Source organism: Spinacia oleracea, chromosome 3, assembly GCF_020520425.1.
Source record: "Spinacia oleracea cultivar Varoflay chromosome 3, BTI_SOV_V1, whole genome shotgun sequence".
In the NCBI taxonomy this organism is placed as follows: domain Eukaryota; kingdom Viridiplantae; phylum Streptophyta; class Magnoliopsida; order Caryophyllales; family Amaranthaceae; genus Spinacia; species Spinacia oleracea.
This window is the reverse complement of record NC_079489.1, coordinates 10,645,942-10,664,079: the sequence shown is the minus strand read 5'-3', so window position 1 is coordinate 10,664,079 and position 18,138 is coordinate 10,645,942. Positions and strand designations below refer to the sequence as shown.

At 32.6% G+C, this 18,138-nt stretch overlaps 1 protein-coding gene across 2 annotated transcripts; it reads right to left on the bottom strand.

Annotated features, from left to right (window-relative positions):
• Positions 1–1,704: 1,704 nt before the first annotated feature.
• LOC110787350 (epsin-3) lies at positions 1,705–17,086 on the bottom strand. 2 transcript variants are annotated; one of them, XM_056838665.1, is made up of 4 exons: positions 16,738–17,051; positions 11,758–11,880; positions 2,634–2,795; positions 1,705–2,360 (listed from the first exon to the last, which is right to left on the bottom strand). In XM_056838665.1, the coding sequence occupies exons 1-4, from the start codon at positions 16,830–16,832 to the stop codon at positions 1,808–1,810; spliced, it is 933 nt and encodes a 310-aa protein (XP_056694643.1). In that variant the 5' UTR covers positions 16,833–17,051; the 3' UTR covers positions 1,705–1,807. The 2 variants fall into 2 exon arrangements, with proteins under 2 accessions (XP_056694643.1, XP_056694644.1); XM_056838666.1 differs by lacking the exon at positions 11,758–11,880 and having other exon boundaries at positions 16,738–17,086.
• Between the last annotated feature and the right edge of the window lie 1,052 nt (positions 17,087–18,138).

The window sequence follows — 18,138 nt, the reverse complement described above, 5'->3', positions numbered from 1 at the left end:
CTTTTTTCATTACTTTAGAGTCATATGTTATATCATTGTTGAGATGGTTAAAGGTTTACATTATGAATGAGAGCTCGTGAGTTCGGACATTAATACTAACATTTTTTGTGATAACAAAATTGAGTACTACATGTTTGCGCATGACATGGCACATCGTCATTTCACTTGCCAAATCACAATGACACATGGCAACGTGACATTCCTTGCCTTGGAGATTTAATAATAATATAGATAGATTAGTCTTAGACATAAGACTGTCATATACAAGTTTTGTACGATTCGTTAGTTTAAGTGTTAATCAACTTTCATCTTCAAAAAAACAACTATTTTTTTACGGTTTTTGACTTCTAGTCTGATATCATTTACCGGGTTTGGACATACATATAAATTTTGCCCAAAATAGGCCTTTTTTTAGTCCAACACGAATTGCTTTTTGGTAAAACGACGTCTAGTTTGGTTCATAATCAACTCTAATTAGTAATGGATATACGCCATTAGGCAATAATGTATTTTTCTCATCAAGTTCGTTACACAATGTGTGTGTAAGCATTAAGCAAGGGACTTATCCATTGATGAAGCCTTTTCTTTTTTTTTTTTAATAGAGGGGAATTGTGGAAGAGGTGGCTCAATTAAGTCTACATAAATTAGAGAAAATGTGTACTTGTGTAGAGTATTTTTCCTAAAGCACTTTGAAAACTATTTTGACGTAAATAAACATGTTAGAATACAAAATTTACTAAGGAGTACATATATACTATAAGTACAAGTATATTACTCCACATATACATTTTTAACATCCATTTGATAGAAATTAAAGTGGGGTATCTAATCATATTGCTCCCTGCCCATGTAACTCTTTCATTTGGAGCTAGATCAATACAAATTACAAGCAAAATAAAAAGGGTTTATGGCCAAAAAGAACTTTTTATAAACATTTTTTTGCGAGAAAGGACCTTTTATGACGAAATTGGTGAAATGGGACCTAAAACATAAATTTTTTTGTTGTTTGGGACCTTTTACCGGTTTCTTAGAGTTGACCCAAGATTTCGGCAACGACTTTGACACGTGGCAACCGGAGAAGGCTACGTGTCAATTTAATGATTTAAAAAAAAAAAAATTGGCCCGCAAAAAAAAAAAAAAAAAAAATTATCGAATTTTTTTTTTGCCCCAAATCGAATTTTTTTTTTGCCCCAAATCATTTTTTTTTTTTTGCCCCAAATCGATTTTTTTTTCCCCCAAATCTCCCTCCAAAATCACAACTGCCCTAAAGTTCGTCACTGAAATTGTCTGCCACGAATTGTTATTCATAGCCACACGAATCAGGTTTGCTATTTTCCCCCCTCAAATTCTCCTCAATTGTTCTAATTTTGCGTCGAAAAAATTAGGGTTATTCGCAAAATTTGGGCAAAAAAAAAAAATCGATTTGTGGCAAAAAAAAATCGATAATTTTTTTTTTTTTTGGGCATTTTTTTTTAATCATTAAATGGACACGTGGCATTCTCCGGTTGCCACGTGTCAAAGTCGTTGCCGGAATCTTGGGTCAACTCCAAGAAACCGGTAAAAGGCCCCAATCAACAAAAAAATATTATGTTTTAGGTCCCATTTCACCAATTTCGTCATAAAAAGGTCCTTTCCCGCAAAAAAAACGTTTATAAAAGGTCCTTTTTGGCAAAAAATCCAAATAAAAAATTAACGATATATTGCTTGAATTAATCAACTACATAGATCATCTATTAACCAAAATAAAGTACATTATTTGGACTTAAAGTTGTTATGTAATTCTGGTGAACACTAATTGGTAATCAGTTCAAGTATTCTTTTTTCTGTCACCATCCTTTTTCAACGGGCTATAACCAACATGCTTCACGCACATTCCTTGAAAAAATCCGATTTTTTTCTTGTTAGGATCTTCACCGTCATTCAAATCAATTTCAGTGAATGTATCCTCAATCGAATTCCAATCCAACAAGTCACTCGCAATAACTCCAAGGAAATTCTTAGGCAATTTATGGTGAAAGATCATTTCTTTAGGAGAATGATTAGGTTCAAGGTAGTCTTGATGATGATGATCAAAAGGTTGCTTATCCATTTCACCATGATAGTTTTGGTAATAATTAGTATTGTCATTCCATAATGTAGGGCTTGAAGGAGAATTAGAATGAAATGATGATCTCCATGATGAACTTGTTGGGGATGATGTTGATAAAGGAGATGATATTGATGATGGTGAACTTCCAAATCCTTGGATTTCATTTGTTAGTTTTATTGCCTTGGACCTAACTTCTTGAAGTGATGATCCTCCTTCCATACATTGTAATATCCTTTCTGTTTTGTTTCTCATGTAATGCCCCCAATTCACCCTTCAATTAATAAGACACTAAAAATTAAAAACTAGATACCATGTGGCTCAATATATACATAAACGCGAGCTATAAAATATTTTGGTGTATCAACCTTTTTTTGACTACATAGTATTAAAAAGTTTTCTTAACGATTAGGTAAGTTTGGTAACAGTCATAAAAAAAAGATGTGATTAGCTTCTTAGTGTATTTTATTATGCATAAATGTAACTTTTATATAGGGCCTCGATATATAGGGGGGAAAGGGAGGGTTGCATGTGAGAAAATAATTACCCCTTTTGATCTGTATAACAAAATGTTCCCAACTCCTTGATAACATTAACATCACTTCTAAATTCCGTAGCAAAATCCTCAGGACCATGTGTGATTAAAAACTCCAACAAAATCAGTGAGTTGTAAGATTGTCTCCATTTCTTCCAATTAACATTACACAACCTGCATATTTTATCGTTAGCGCTAAATAAATGTTGAGTATTTGTGTAAACAACTAAACATATATCTATAGATGTTTAATTAAAATATATGATTTAATAAACTTAGTTAAACTCTAGTTTTATTGATTTTTAGTCGAGTTTGAATTTGAATTGAGTTTATGTGAATGGTTATATACTTACATATATCTCACCCATTTTTATTGAAAATCACTCACAAAATCAAGATGAAATTATATAATTAGTTATTAACCCTTACTTAAACCATACTCCACTCCCCATCAACCATTTTCTTCTCTTGAACCGCCAAGCACGACTTATACACCACCATGTGTACATCCATGTGCCCAACAAACGACAATATGACCCGGCGGAACCGAAATTAGATGGCTTACCCATGGTGGTACCGGAATTTTTTGTTTGTCGGGAAACATAACGACTTTGTTTGTGGTGGCCTTGGTGGTAAAATGGAGTGATATTGTTAAGTGGTAATGATAATACTTCCAACGAGGTTTAATGGGTTGGTTGTGTATGGTATGGTGCTAGGTAACAACAACTATGGCGGTGGCAACGACAATAACGTGGTAAGATTATATCATGTTGGTGATGACAATGTTGATGTGTAAACTGAAAGTGACGAGAGAGAAAATAGTAAGAGTATGGAGGGAATAAGGGCACTCAGTACCTTTCCTTAGAGTGCGTACAATTTTAAGGAAAATCGGGTGATGTTCAACTTTCCGACACAATATAGTATCAATCACATTCAAGCTAATTTGTTTCATGAGTTTAATTAACTACGTTTTCTTGATTCTAAATAAGAGAGAAGATCCAAAGTAATAAAAACGTACCAACCTAGACAATAAACCTTATGGAGGTCCTAAGCGTGGCAAGGCCACACCTCGAATGTCCTCCTCTAAAATGCGACTAAGTTCTATAGGGATGTTATCTATAATTATGAGCCTGCTTTCTTGATAGACGATGTGAATTGTAAGCCAATCCGCCACCCTATTTCCTTCACGATACACATGGAAAATTTTGGTTTCCCAACTGTCATCATCTAGCAACATTCTGCAGTAGTTAAGCTCACGAGCATTATCCCCACTGCCTGCTTCCCTGGTGTTCAAGAATTGGACGCATGCGAGATTATCCACGTGAATTTCCAGCTTGCTAATACTTAGGTTCTTTCCCAAGGATAAGCCTCATGCCAAAGCTAAAACTTCAACTTTATAATCTAAGAAACTGCCAAAATCAGCGCTGAAGGCAGTCACCAATGTTCCCTGGTGATCACGAAGTAAACCCCATCCCCCAGCAAACCATGGAGTACCTTTTGCAGCACCATCACAGTTCATAGCATACTAACCCATTGGTGGAGATCTCCACCTTACATACTTTTGCACTTTGATCACCTTGGAGCTTCTTCCCTCTTCTTCAAGTTCCTGCACACATTTACGTGCCTCATCAAACCTGATTTGCAGGAAAGTTCCCACATCCACTGGTAGTTTGAGGTTGGAGTCAAAGACAAACCCATTGCGCCACCTCCGTAACCACCATACTGCAATACCAAAGTAAGTGCACCAAATCTCATCATTCGACCCTCCACCTTCTTTGCAGTTTTCAGTCACTCAAGTTTTAAGGAAAGCACTGTAAAAGTCTTGATTTAGCGAGGGTCCTCCTACCTTTCTCCAAGTTACTTTGGTTGTTGCACAGTCTCTTAAGATATGTAGCATTGTCTCCTCATCAACCCTATATACATAGAATTTAGGATCAGTTGTCATTTTTCGTTTGAATCTGTTAGCATTTTCTTGATCTCGTTCATTGCATACAAGCCACAAAAATGCACGAAATCTCTGTTGAACTAGAGCTTTCCAGATGGCTTCCCAACAGTCTTCATAAAGAGAATCATTCTCATTTCTGATTAGACTTAGAGATGATTTGATTGTGAATTTACCATTTTCCGTCCCTTGCCAATAAACTAAGTCACCAATGGATGGGTCAACTTTTAATTCATACGCTTGGATTTTTTTTAAGACATCAAGACACATGTAAGCAGCAAATTGTTCCCACTTCCAACCAAAGTCTTTGTCCCACATTTCTTCTACTGTTGCTCCAACTAGTTCAAGAGGAATTGGTTGGGTGTTTAACTCACTTAATGGCTCACTGGTGGCCCATTTGTGATCCCAAAACAAGGTACGAGCACCATTGCTAACTTCCATACGCATACCTTAATAGAGAAACTTAGCATTTTCAGTTATGTCACTCCACACATTGGACATACCCTTCTTTGGCACAAACATATCTACGTCACAACGCCATTTACAATATTTAGAACGCACGACTCAAGACCAAATCGCATTAGGCTCTATGAGGAGTCTTCATCCTAGCTTCGTAAGAAAGGATGAGTTGACTTGACGAGCTAATCTTATGGATATATCACCTTGGTTTCGCGGTTTCTGCAGGGTCTCCCAAGAGAGGAGATGCGTACCCCTTTTGTTTTCACTGCCTCCCCATATGAATCCTCTTGCTTTCATACCAATGTTATCACAAATCATGCGAGGAATCTTAGAAGACTGCATTGAATAGGTAGCCAGTGAGGTGATTGTGGACTTGGCTAGTGTGATTCTTCCAGCTAGGAAGAGGTATTTAGATTTCCAACCGGAGAGACGACAATCAATCTTTTCACAAAGGTGGTTGAAAATTTGATTTGTGATTCTACTTGTTAGAGTAGGCATGCCCAAGTATAACCCGAGGTCATCCGTTTTCTCCATGCCAAGAGCCGTTCTAATTTCTTCTTGTTTTGGGATAGGGAGATTCTTGGAGAAGTACACTCTGGATTTTTCCAAACAAACCCGTTGACCTAATGCTTTACAAAAATCTCTAGACAATCATGAATGGTGTGATCTTGTTCCGTTTCAGCTTCTGCAAACAATATAATGTTATGAGCAAAGAATAAATTTGAGAGAAGAGTCTCATCTCGATTAGCTCGTATTGGTTTCCACCGTTTGGCCATAATTGCCTCCTCGATGGTTTGATAAAGTCTCTCCATACACATAACAAAGAGGTAAGGTGATAAGGGATCACCTTGTCTAATGCCCCGAGTTGGATTAAATTCGAGTAGGTTCTCCATTCCACAAGACCTTGAGTGATAACTGTTATAACACATTCCATAATAACGTTCACCCTCAAAAAAGGCAGGTTCATTTGCAATAATGTGTCACGAATAAAGGACCAACGCAGCCTATCATAGGCTTTTACAAAGTCGATTTTGATTGCCATGAGACCCTTTAAGCGTTGTTTTCTTCTCATAGTGTGGAGAACTTCCTGGACTATGACAATGTTATCCTTATAAAATCAAATATGAGAAGTAGAATTACCTTTGTCATAATTTTAATTGTTTTCTTCTCATATTTGATTTTATAAATCCTAGACAAAATTGTCAAAAGGTACCTTCTTTTTGCCTCACTTTGTGAACCAGTACCTTATTTATTCATTTTTTTCAACTAGTACCTTAAATTAAAAAGTTGTATTAAAAATGGCACCTTAGAACAACTATATATCCGACCAATTTATCAACTTTCCAATCATTGACTCGTGCTTCCCTCCAAAACATTGTACATGTAAAACAAACAAACCAAAAAAAATCACGCGCCTTTCTTATTCTTGTAAGAACGACAATAACAACCTAAAATCTCAAATCCAACTCAACTTTTTTGGTGGGAAATCATCTAGTTTCAAGATCAAAAGGTATGATATTCCCTCTTTTCGTCTCTTGAGTTTTTTGTGCAATTTTTATTCACTTGAAATAGATTGCTTGTAATTGATTTCCATTGTAGATGTCTTCTTTTTATCATTTATCTCTTCATGGTTTCAATCCACATGTAATTGTGGACGAAGGTAATTAAAACTTTGACATAAACTAAGTTGAAAAGTTGGTCAACAAAACTCCAGACTAGTGAAAGTCGTGAACTTGGACAAAAATAACCCTGGATTATGAAAAGTCGGGAACTTTGACAACAAAACCCGAGTCAAAACTTAGCAAAACAAAAGGGGAATACAGAAAAGGGGAACAACACAAGTAACATAACAAGTGAAACCATACAAAATGGTGGAAACGTTTTCTGTGGTGTGGTTGAGGTTTTACTTTTTTTTTTCCCACTGGAAATGGTGGTTGAGTGAAGTAGTGAGAGCTGAGTAGTAAATGAGAAGAGGAAAGGGCGTTGGAAATTCAAGGCAAAACTTTGAATTCGGTTGACTGTTGAGCGAGTGTTTACACGTGTATTTTTCCCACTCAAATTGTGCTAACAAACGGAGTTAGTGGCCGGAAAGTTGACAAATTGGCCGGATAGTTGCTCTAAGATGCCATTTTTAATACGGAGTACAACTTTTTTTATCTAAGGTGAAAAAAAATTGAACAAATAAAGTATTAGTTCACAAAGTGAAGCAAAAAGAAGGTACTTTTAGACACTTTTTCCTAATTCCTACGGAGTACTAAAAATAGTAATAATTAATAGCTGCATACCTATGCAGCTAAAGATAGCTGCATATGAGCTAAAAACAACACCTGCACATGCTTATTATAACATATCTATTTTTATATCTCCTCTAACCTCGTCCCTCGCCATTTTCTCTCTGATCAAACCCCATTCTCAATCTCTCACCATTTTCTCTCTCCATTTTTTAACGTCATGGCGATTCACCGACGACGCCACCACCACCACCACCTCCTCCATCATAATATCACCAGCAACAATTGATTTTCTCGGCGATTTCTCCCAGCGATTACCTCCATAGTCGGTGTTTTGTTCCTCTCTGCTCTCTTCGATAAGCGCTGAAGCTCGTCAACAATGGTGGAATCTACAGCGCAAGCAATCGTGCCTCTGTCGAATCAAAATAATCCACTTCCGGAGATCGAATATCACTTTTGAATGTCCTCTATGGTTCTCTCTCTATGTGTTTTGACTTTTCAATTTGTGTTCTTACAATTGATCAGCGATTTCCTGATCGAATTGAAAAATACATAATACTATGATTCTCTTTGTTATTTCGTTTCTTTTTGGAGTAATTGATTACATTTTGCATCCATCACAAATTGCCGATTTGCTTGCATTTGTTAACCATACATATTCAATGAAATGTTAGGTTAAAATGTCAAAATTACAAAAGTTTGGCGACTTGGCGACAAAGTTCTGGACCTAGCTCATCTGATAGAGGTGATTCGATTTCGTATCTTAGTGATACCAGGTTCGACTTCCAGATGTGTTCATTTCTTGTTGGTTGTTTATGCAATCTAATGTTTTAATTTTTTGTCATTAGCCTTGGTTTCTTATTTTATTAATCATTTTGGTGATTGGTAGATATTCTCTGTAATGATAGAGATGAAAGTTATAATCAATGTATCTGCTATATATTTATAAGTGTTTCCCTGCCCTTATGGTGGATGACAGAGGTTAATTTTTGTGAACGAGTTTTGTGTGATGTTCAGTTTTTCAAGTCTTATGTTCAAATTATACAAAATTATGTTCAATTAAATTTAACTTATAAAACTAATATAACGTTCAATATTTTTGTGTGATGTTCAGTTTCTCAGTTCACATTATACAAAATCATGTTCAACTAAATTTAACTTATTAAACTAATACGGAGTATATGACTATATGTTCAGTATCGTGTGATGTTCAGTTTCTCAAGACTCATGTTCAACTTAAAAAGAATTATGTATAGTTAAATTTAACCTATAAAACTATGATATCTTCAACACTTTGTGTGATGTTCAGCTTCTCAAATTGTTATGTTCTACTTATACAGAGTCATGTTCAACTAAAAGACAAACAACAACAGTAATCAGCAGATGTTCATTATTCATTACTAAAAATTCTATTGTTATGTTCAGTTTATAATTCATCATGTTCAACCTATAAAAGATGATGTTTAATTTAATTATAAAAGATGATATTCACAAATAAGAACATTTTTTTTGGTGATGTTCACTTTCTCAAGTCTCATGTTCAACTTATAAAGAATCATGTTCAACTAAATTCAGCTTATAAAACTATGATATGTTCATAAATAAGAACACTTTTGTGTGATGTTCAGTGTCTCAAGTTATATGTTCAACTTATACAAAATTATATTCAACTTATAAAATTATGATATATTACTTTTGTGTGATGTTCAGTTTCTCAAGACTCATGTTCAACTTTTAAAGAATTATGTTCTAAATTTAACTTATAAAACTGTGATATCTTCAACACTTTATGTGATGTTCAGTTTCTCAAGTCATAACATTCATACAAAAGGATATATATGTTCGATTTCTGGGTTTCTAAATTTAAATTACTGTTAAAATATTTAATACTTGATTCTGGAGTATATGTTTAAATCAATTGTGATGAAAATGTTTTCATACAAGTTTATTTCCCGAATCTACTTACATAATTAGTTTCTAAAAGAATCACCTATTATTCTTGGTTATGTTCAATTTTAAAAGCCCAATGTTCAATTTTAGAAATATAATGTTCATGCTATGTTTGATATCATGTTCTGTGTGATGTTCAGTTTCTCAAGTCTTATGTCCAACTTATACAAAATCACGTGCAACTAAATTTAACTCATTAAACTAATATATGTTCAATACTTTTGTGTGATGTTCGGTTTCTCAAGTCTTATGTTCAACTTATACAAAATCATGTTCAACTAATTTTAACTTATAAAACTAATATATATTCAATACTTTTGTGTGATGTTCAGTTTTTAAAGTCTTATGTTCAACTTATATAAAATCATGTTCAACTAAATTCAACTTATAAAACTAATATATGTTCAATAATTTTGTGTGATGTTCAGTTTCTTAAGTTTCATGTTCATATATAAGGATATATATGTTCGATTTCAGGGTTTGTAAATTTAAATTACTGTTAAAATATTTAATACTCGATTCTGGAGTAAATGTGTTTAAATCAATAATAGGTTATTTTTTTTAGTTTCTAAAAAAATCACATATTATTCTTGGTTATGTTCAATTTTTAAAACTCAATGTTCAGTTTTAGAAATTTAATGTTCATACTATGTTTGATATCCTGTCAAGTTCATTTTTATTTAATAAAGGTTCTATGTTCAATTTTCAGAATTTAACAAGGAGGAAAAAAGACAGAGTCGAAGAAGTGGAGGAGAAGTTGGTTAGCCCAATTCGTTTGCAAATCATGGCAGAAAATTTATCGACGAGGAGGGGCAAATAAGAACTATTAAGATGGAGAAAAGTTGCTGATTAGAGAGAAAGAAACATAGAGGAAAGAGGAATATAGAAGAATAAAAAGATTCATCAATTTTCATATTTTTTATTTGTTTATTTTCCGATGATAATTTTCTACCGAAATGTAGCGTAGTTATTAAATTTGTGCGGACGTACTAGAGTTTCTGATATATTAATTAATATTACTTAATTAGTCTAAATTATTATTTCTCAAAAAACAAGTATGAAGAAGGATATTTTTTTCATGTTCATTTTTTTTATCATCATGTTCAATTTCAACTGTTTCACGATGTCTATAAAAGCTCATATGCACCCAGCTCTGCATGCATAGGTAATTAGGTATGCAGCCAAAAATCTGGGCTAAAAATAGTACATAATATAGTAATATTCCGAACACTCCTGATAGGACCCGATAAAGGGTAAACTTATAATCAAACTATATGGCCGGATATATATTTTCTTTAGGGAAGTTCCAAATATCAAAAAGAGATTAGTGAATCTTGTAATCAGATTCTTGTTTGCTAGAGTGTGAATATAACATGTATCACTTGGGATTTTTCACTTAATATTTTTTTTAAAAATAAACGTATGGATTAGCGGAGTATAAGCTTATTTAGGATTTGGTTTGATTAACTTTTGGAAATGTAGATTCATTATACTATTTTTTAAAAGATAAATCCTTTAATTGGATTCTTGTTTGCTAGCTAGAAGTTGGTGAATCCATGTATCACTTACAGATTCCCCCCCCCCCCCCCTAATTTAGGACAAATTATTTTTATCACCTACAAAAATTTAAAAATTGTTTTTTTACTATCTGAAAAACTAAAACCTGTATTTTACCACCTAAAAAATAAATAAAACTTATGTGTGAGCGTGTGACTACCTAATTCAAATTTCCTCTAATATTTTACATGCTTGTGTGATTTTCTTTAACTCTTTCACCATCTTCTCTTTATTTCCATTGAATTTTGTCAATTTTGTGAATTGATGATGGTAAACATTTATGTGCATTCATGGAAGATAAGGAAGCGAGGGAAGAGAAGAGAGTTAAATACATGAAATTGTAGAAGAAGAGAACATATCAGAAATATTACTGTTATTATGGCCCCAGTGCCCCCACACATAACATTTTCATCTTATTTTCTATTTTTCAGGTGGTAAAATAAGTTTTAATTTTTTTAAGTGATAAAGTACAAGTTTTAGTTTTTTAGGTGGTAAAATATTTTTTTAGGTGGTAAAAAATAATTATCCTAATATTTACTATAAAAGGCTAAATTTTGTAATTTATTACTTGCTCGTCTCCTATTAAATCGTAGGTTACTTACTTAATTGTTAGACTATTCTTAATAATATGCTAGCTAGTTAGGAGGTAGATGATGTGTACTCTGTATGATATTTTCTATGAGTATTATAATTTTATAAAATAAAGGGCGCGTGAAGTATGTAATTATATTTAGATAAATAGAAAGATTCCATATTTTAGATGTTTTTTCCCACTAAAAGAATTTAATACCCTAGTAAAGGTATGATAGACATTTCGAAGAGAATAGAGTAATAGTCTAATAGACCAAAAGCAAATGACTTCAAACGTTTTCTTATAGAACAGAGATACTTAAAAAATTTCTAACTTATATTTATTAAGAAATCAAAATAAAAATCAATACATATTTTCAGAAAAAAATTATTTGTAAAGAACATTTAAAAACGATTAAAATGATACCTCTTGTGTAGAAGATCAACAATTTTCCAGTAGCCATCAAAATCGTAAGATGCCTCGGCTATTTGAGTCATGGTTTTGGTGTCAGGACACCATGGATTATCATCTGTAACTTTTTCCACCAACCTTAATTATATTTAAACAACATAATTAAGTTAATAATTGATAATCACTTTAAACGTGTTATAAAATTATCTTATCTAATGATGATAATAGAACATGTATGACTATTAAAACAGCACAAATGTTTATTGAGACAAAAAGTTTAAAAAACTCATAGTTCGGCAACTAAATGTTCACTCGATTGATTTGACCGTCTAGTTTATATACGGATTTTTTTTTTTTTTGGTTGTTTGACTTTTTATTTGTTTTAAACCATGTTCGTTAAAATTGATAATTCATAGTATATACAGTACAAGGGTATTTGTTTGGAGAGATAATGAGTGAGGGATAGGGATAAGATCGAGAGAATTATTGAAATCTAGTGTTTGTTTGAGGGGATGACCGGACCCTGATAGGGATTAGAGAGATGATTAGAAAGGGATAAAACTCCATCTCATCCCACCAATTCTATACCTAGGGATTCAGGAAGAGGGTGGTTAATGTGGTATTGTATAAGAGGAGGGATAAATCAACATAGAGTTGGCTCAAGTGGTAAGCAGCTTGATGTCGCTTAAGGGAGGTCTCTGGTTCAAGTTTCGTCGTATGCAGAATTCTTGTTGGGGGACTCATCATAAGCAACGTGTGCGACCCGGGTCGGATCCGGATTTAGTCGAAGCTAAGCTTCCGGTGAACCGGGTGTGCGTGAAAAAAAAAAGAGGAGGGATAAGAACAGGGGTTGGAAAGACACAATTATTATCCTCTGTTAGGAAATAAACACAACTTTGTTAAGTTGACAAAAATATGAAACAGACTTGTTTGATTTAATATCTTGTTTCCTAGTTTAATTAGAATTGTAATTAGGAAAGTAGATATATTTTGGTATGTAACAATCTCTAGAATTGTTTAGACTTGGGGAGCAAATATAATTCTAGTAGACGTGGGTTTCTAGTTTAGCCTATAAAAGGGGGTTTAGGCCTAACTAGAAAATAAGAGGGAAAAATACATTGGTGAGAGGAATCACAAATTGAAGGGTTATTGTGTTATTTTGTAGGAACTTAAAAATACGATAATATTTGAGGGGAGGAAATCTAAATTTCCTCATAAACACTTGTGTCTTTTATTATTGTCTTTGCTATTTGTCCTATATTATATTTGTGGATTTATTCTCAATCGTTCGTGGCACGCGTTTGGTTATAACATCCTCAATGAAAAGAAGAGAGAAATGAGAGGTTGAAAATGTTTATTTTTGATAATTTAATCTTTCATCCAATCTTATTTTCTCCCTCATACCCAACATTTGAAAATGTTTATTGGGCGATGATAAATGTCACAAGTTGCGACAATATTTAATTTTCGCAATCCTATGTGTCAGATTTTAATATGGTACATATAGGCACCACGTAGGTCATGCGTCATTAAAATATTTTTACTATCAATGTGATATTTTACTATGAAAATATGTAAAGAGGGTAGTCGATACAAAGACGGAAACAAATATTTATTATATTTATAATAAATTAGAATATTATATTTTCTTACCTCTTTTGTAACATGTATAATAGGTTATACTACGGAGTATAAGTTACAGTATATGTTTTAGTTTCAATTACGTTCATGATACATAACCATGTCATGTCTTCATTGTACACGAATTAATCATTTTCGATATTTATTTATCTTTATTAAGCTCACTAATTTCCTATATTTATCCTTCATTTTTATCCCTCTTATCCCTATCCCTCATACCAAACGCCTAAATACAAGTATTTTATATAAGCATATTTAGGCTCTGTTCTGTTCGACTTATTTCAGGCAAAATCGATTAAGAAAATTAAGTTAAGTTCGGATAAGTTAGGATAAGTTCAGTTAAGTTCAGATAATATAAGTTCAGAAAAAATAAGTTTTTTACAGACATTTTTACACACAGATAAGTTTATTTTGAAGAAGTTCAGATAAGTTCAGTTAAACTCAGATAAGTTCAGACAAAATAAGTCAAATAGAACGAAATCTTAGTGTGTGATTTATCATCCAATTTTCACTCAATTTAACTTATTAAAACATCTTATAACTTACGAAGTGTTTTGGTTGTAAATCAATGAGTAGAAATTACACCCTATTGTATGTAGCTCTATATGCAACCTGGTTATTTTGTATTTTTAATCATTCAAAAAGCACATTTTTACTATATAAAAGCAAATATTTATCGATTAAAATCACATTTGTACATGCAAACCAAAATACATTCATTTTAAAAGAACATAATATTAAGTACAACACAATCACTAAAAATAAAAATAAATGAAAAATGTACTATGAGCTTTTACATTGCACAATTGTGCTTCTAAACCGCAAAATGTGCTTTTAAATTGAAAAAAAATATTGTGCTTTTAAACCTTACAAATGTGCTTTTAACCCGGTTACACGTAGAGCTTCATACAAAATCGGGTGCACCTTCTAATTTGTGCCAAAATAAAGTGAAAATATGCTATACACACAAGGTTATTTATAATTTGTGTAATTTAGGTACGATTATTGTTGCTTTTATTTCTAATTTTACGTTTTAATTAAAAGAAAAATATGTAAATCACATAAAATAGTTCAACATTTTTAGGTCACAACTTTCAAATCAATAAATTATAGTAAGTTTAATTTAAGTTTACGTTTTAGTCTAAATCACATGACTCAGATTTATAAAACAAAAAGTGAAATATGACAGTATGTCAGTATATCGAACAATTATACTTAGACAAAAAAATTTAGACTTCAGTTTCCAATTAAAAATCAAACTAAGATTTCTAGCACTTTCTAAAAGCTACGGAGTACTCTACAAGAGCAATCGTAGTCAGGGCCGTCTCTCGCAATTTGGAGGCCCTGTGCTAAAATACAGATATTGGGCTTCAATAAATTTTTACGGGTAATTATTTAATATAAAACACATAATTATTATATTAATATTGTTAATTATTATATTAATATTGTTTTTTTTATACAAAATATAAAGTCAAATTAATAATATGGTATAACGTTTTATGTGTGATGGTTTGAGAAAATTGATGGACATGAAAAAAGCAAATAAAAAAAGGGGGCATGAGAAGAATTGAACCCTGGTCTTGGCTACCACACTATTATTTCCTTACCAACTGGGACAAAGATTACTTAATGCATAATAAAGCAGCTGTTAAATATATAATATTTTTTCTTGGGGGTTTAACCAACATAATTTCTTTTTGTGGCCCGGTGCTGGAGGTCCGCCTGGACCTCCCTTTAGCCGGCCCTGATCGTAGTGGTGTTTTATGGTTGTTGAAAGTTCTTCAAATTTTTTTAATTTTTTTAAAAGGGAATATTAAGAGACTCTTCTCATGATAGAAGCTCCTAATGTATTAACTGTACTAAACTTTAGACAAAGTATTACAACAATTCAAGGAAGAAACAACTAAAATTTTGAATATTGTTGAAGTGTTAGATCACCCAAATTGCTTTTTATCTCAACCACAAAAGTTAAATGTGAAAAATTGTTATAGTGTGACTTTTAGTTTTTTTTAAGGAACCCGTCAAAGGAAAATTAGATAGATAAATAGGCAATAGTACTATTCAAAATTACAGTTCAGGAACTCATCATCCCATATTCTTTGCCCAAATTCCCAAGACTGAAAATGAGATAAATTATGAGCGATCTTGTTACCACTACATTTTACAAAAGACCAACGAAAATTATAAAACAAAGCATAAAAATGTATAAAATCATCAATAATCAAAGAGAACCTGCCGAATCCTTCGAACCTTCCCCGTAAAACATTCACAAGCACTTGGCAATCACTCTAAACAATGACATGAAGTTTTAATACTCCCTACTTCGTATCAAGCTATTCCATATGTAAATACTTCGTATAAAGCATACTCCTATATTTTTTTTAAGAATTGGTGGTAAATATTTATATTCTAAAAAATGAATGGATTAAATCACTTGTAAAAAATTTGAGAACTATAGCTTAACAAGTTTAATAGTGACTACTTAGGTAGTGTTCTCTTCACCCGAATTTCACTTATCTTATTAGTCTGAACTTATCTTATTTTATCTTATCTTATCTTATTGACCTTATCTTATATTATCTGAATTTATTGACCTTTATCTTATCTTATTAGCCCTTATCTTATCTTATCTTATTAACCCTTATCTTATTGAAACTTATACTATTACCTTAAGTAATATTTACCTTACCTTATCTTATCTTATCTTATTGGCTCTGAACTTTTCTTATCTTATGTTATTGACCCTGAACTTATTTTATTTTATTTTATTTTATTGGCCCTGAAATTATCTTATCTTATTGGCCTGAACTTATTTTATCTTATTGACCCTTATTTTATCTTATCTTATCAAATCTGAAATAAGTGAAAGACCTGAAATAAATGAAAATAAGGCGAAGAGAACAGCGAGATTCCAACCCGACGGAAATGACACGCTTCCGAAGTTCCGATATACGGAGTACTTGCTAATTTATTTATTTTTAGAAAAGTATTTGCTTTTATTGATTGACTGATGTGAGTCAATTGCAAGACTAGATTTCGTGAAATCTTTTGGTGATAGACTGATTGCAATCGTAGCATACCAAAACTAGATGATTCACTACCAAATTCAATTTTCTACTTCAATTCAGTCGTCCGTTTCAAGTTCTCATCTGCATTTTCGCTGCCTCCCAGGTAATCCCCCCCTCTCTCTTGTTTTTCTGTGAAATTGCATGTTAAATTGCATCTTTGCTTCCGTTTAAAACGGCGATTTCAATCCACATGAAAGAAAAAAAGTTGCAGTATATAATTGTTTGTGGGTTATCATCATTTGTATTGTACAATTTGAACGAAAATTAAACAAATTAAACTTACAATTCAGCTTCAGAGATATCAGTTAATGCCAATCTTGCAGCTCTATATTTTTCTTGCAGAAAACTTGATGCTTGCCTCATTAACAATGTCCCCATTTTTGTTTGAGTGTTGATCTTTGAAACCCTAAAAAATTAAATCCCCTTTTTGATTTATTGATTTATTTTATTTAATTTTGCTGGCAATTTTGAATTATTGTTTTTAGAATGTGGGTTCGATTGCATTTTTTTTTTAAAAAATATTTTTGAAATGCCTGGTATTAGCTTAATAGTCGTATATCAAATTTGGGGATGAATACATTTATCCCTAGCCATTGAAGAAAATTAGAACTTGTGGGTGTCCATTGTTTTTCTCTCTATCTGAGAAAATTGATGGCGAAGATCGCTTGTTGATTAGAAAGGACTAAACAAGGACATTTGTCATACTAACCTTTTAGAACTCCTATACATTAATTAACAAGATGAGTGTTTTTAGGCTTTTAATTGGGATATGAGTGGAGTGAGATGAAGATGCCTTAGATTCCCCATATGTATTTGAATTGGTCATTGAGTTTGTTAGGTTACTTAGGTGTTTATGAGTTTCGGATGGTCAAGGGATGTGTGTTATGGATTAGCTTCTCTTGCTTCTTTGAGTTCTTTCATCTAATTAAGATATGCGATTTTTTTTGATCCGGAAATCGGTGAGAAATTTTCTTAATCCATATGAACAACTAGATTGTAATTGTCACAAAAAGTAAATAAATTATGATGGTCTCATCTTGACCCAAATTGATTATAACGGAACATTATTGCAAAAAGACTCATTAAGCCTTACCCTTTCAATTGTAAAGAAACTGTTTCCGTTTACCCATGATATTAAGGAGTAGTGATTGGTTTACTTTCATGTAGTATCTTGTAAATTTGTTACTGAAAGTTGAAAAATCGTGCACTAGAACCTCTTCAAAGTCCAAACTTTCTAGTAAATGGACACAAGACCTAAGATTTACCACAATCATTACAAAATAATAATCCTCGAGCATCTACGAACTCCACTGTGGGAGTAAGTTTAAACTAAAATGAAGTAAACATAAAGATTTGTTAGCCCCAAAAAGGAAATTGACATTTAAATTCCTCTCTTTCGATCTATGTAATAATGATTTTGTCTTATGAGACTGCAGTCTCAATTCGTCGATTTGGTGCTCTTTATCCTTGTATGATCACATCCTTTATAAGTTCTTTTCATGAAATAAGGTTATCATTGCTCATTCATGTCACTACGTGTCATAGTCATGCAGGCACAATGCTGTAAATTCTACACTGCCGACATCTGGTTATTTGGTAGTTCTTTTGGATTGCTATAAAGCCATGACGAACCAACGATCTTGTTCCATGCAATAACTTCATCCACTTTTTCCATCTCTTTTGG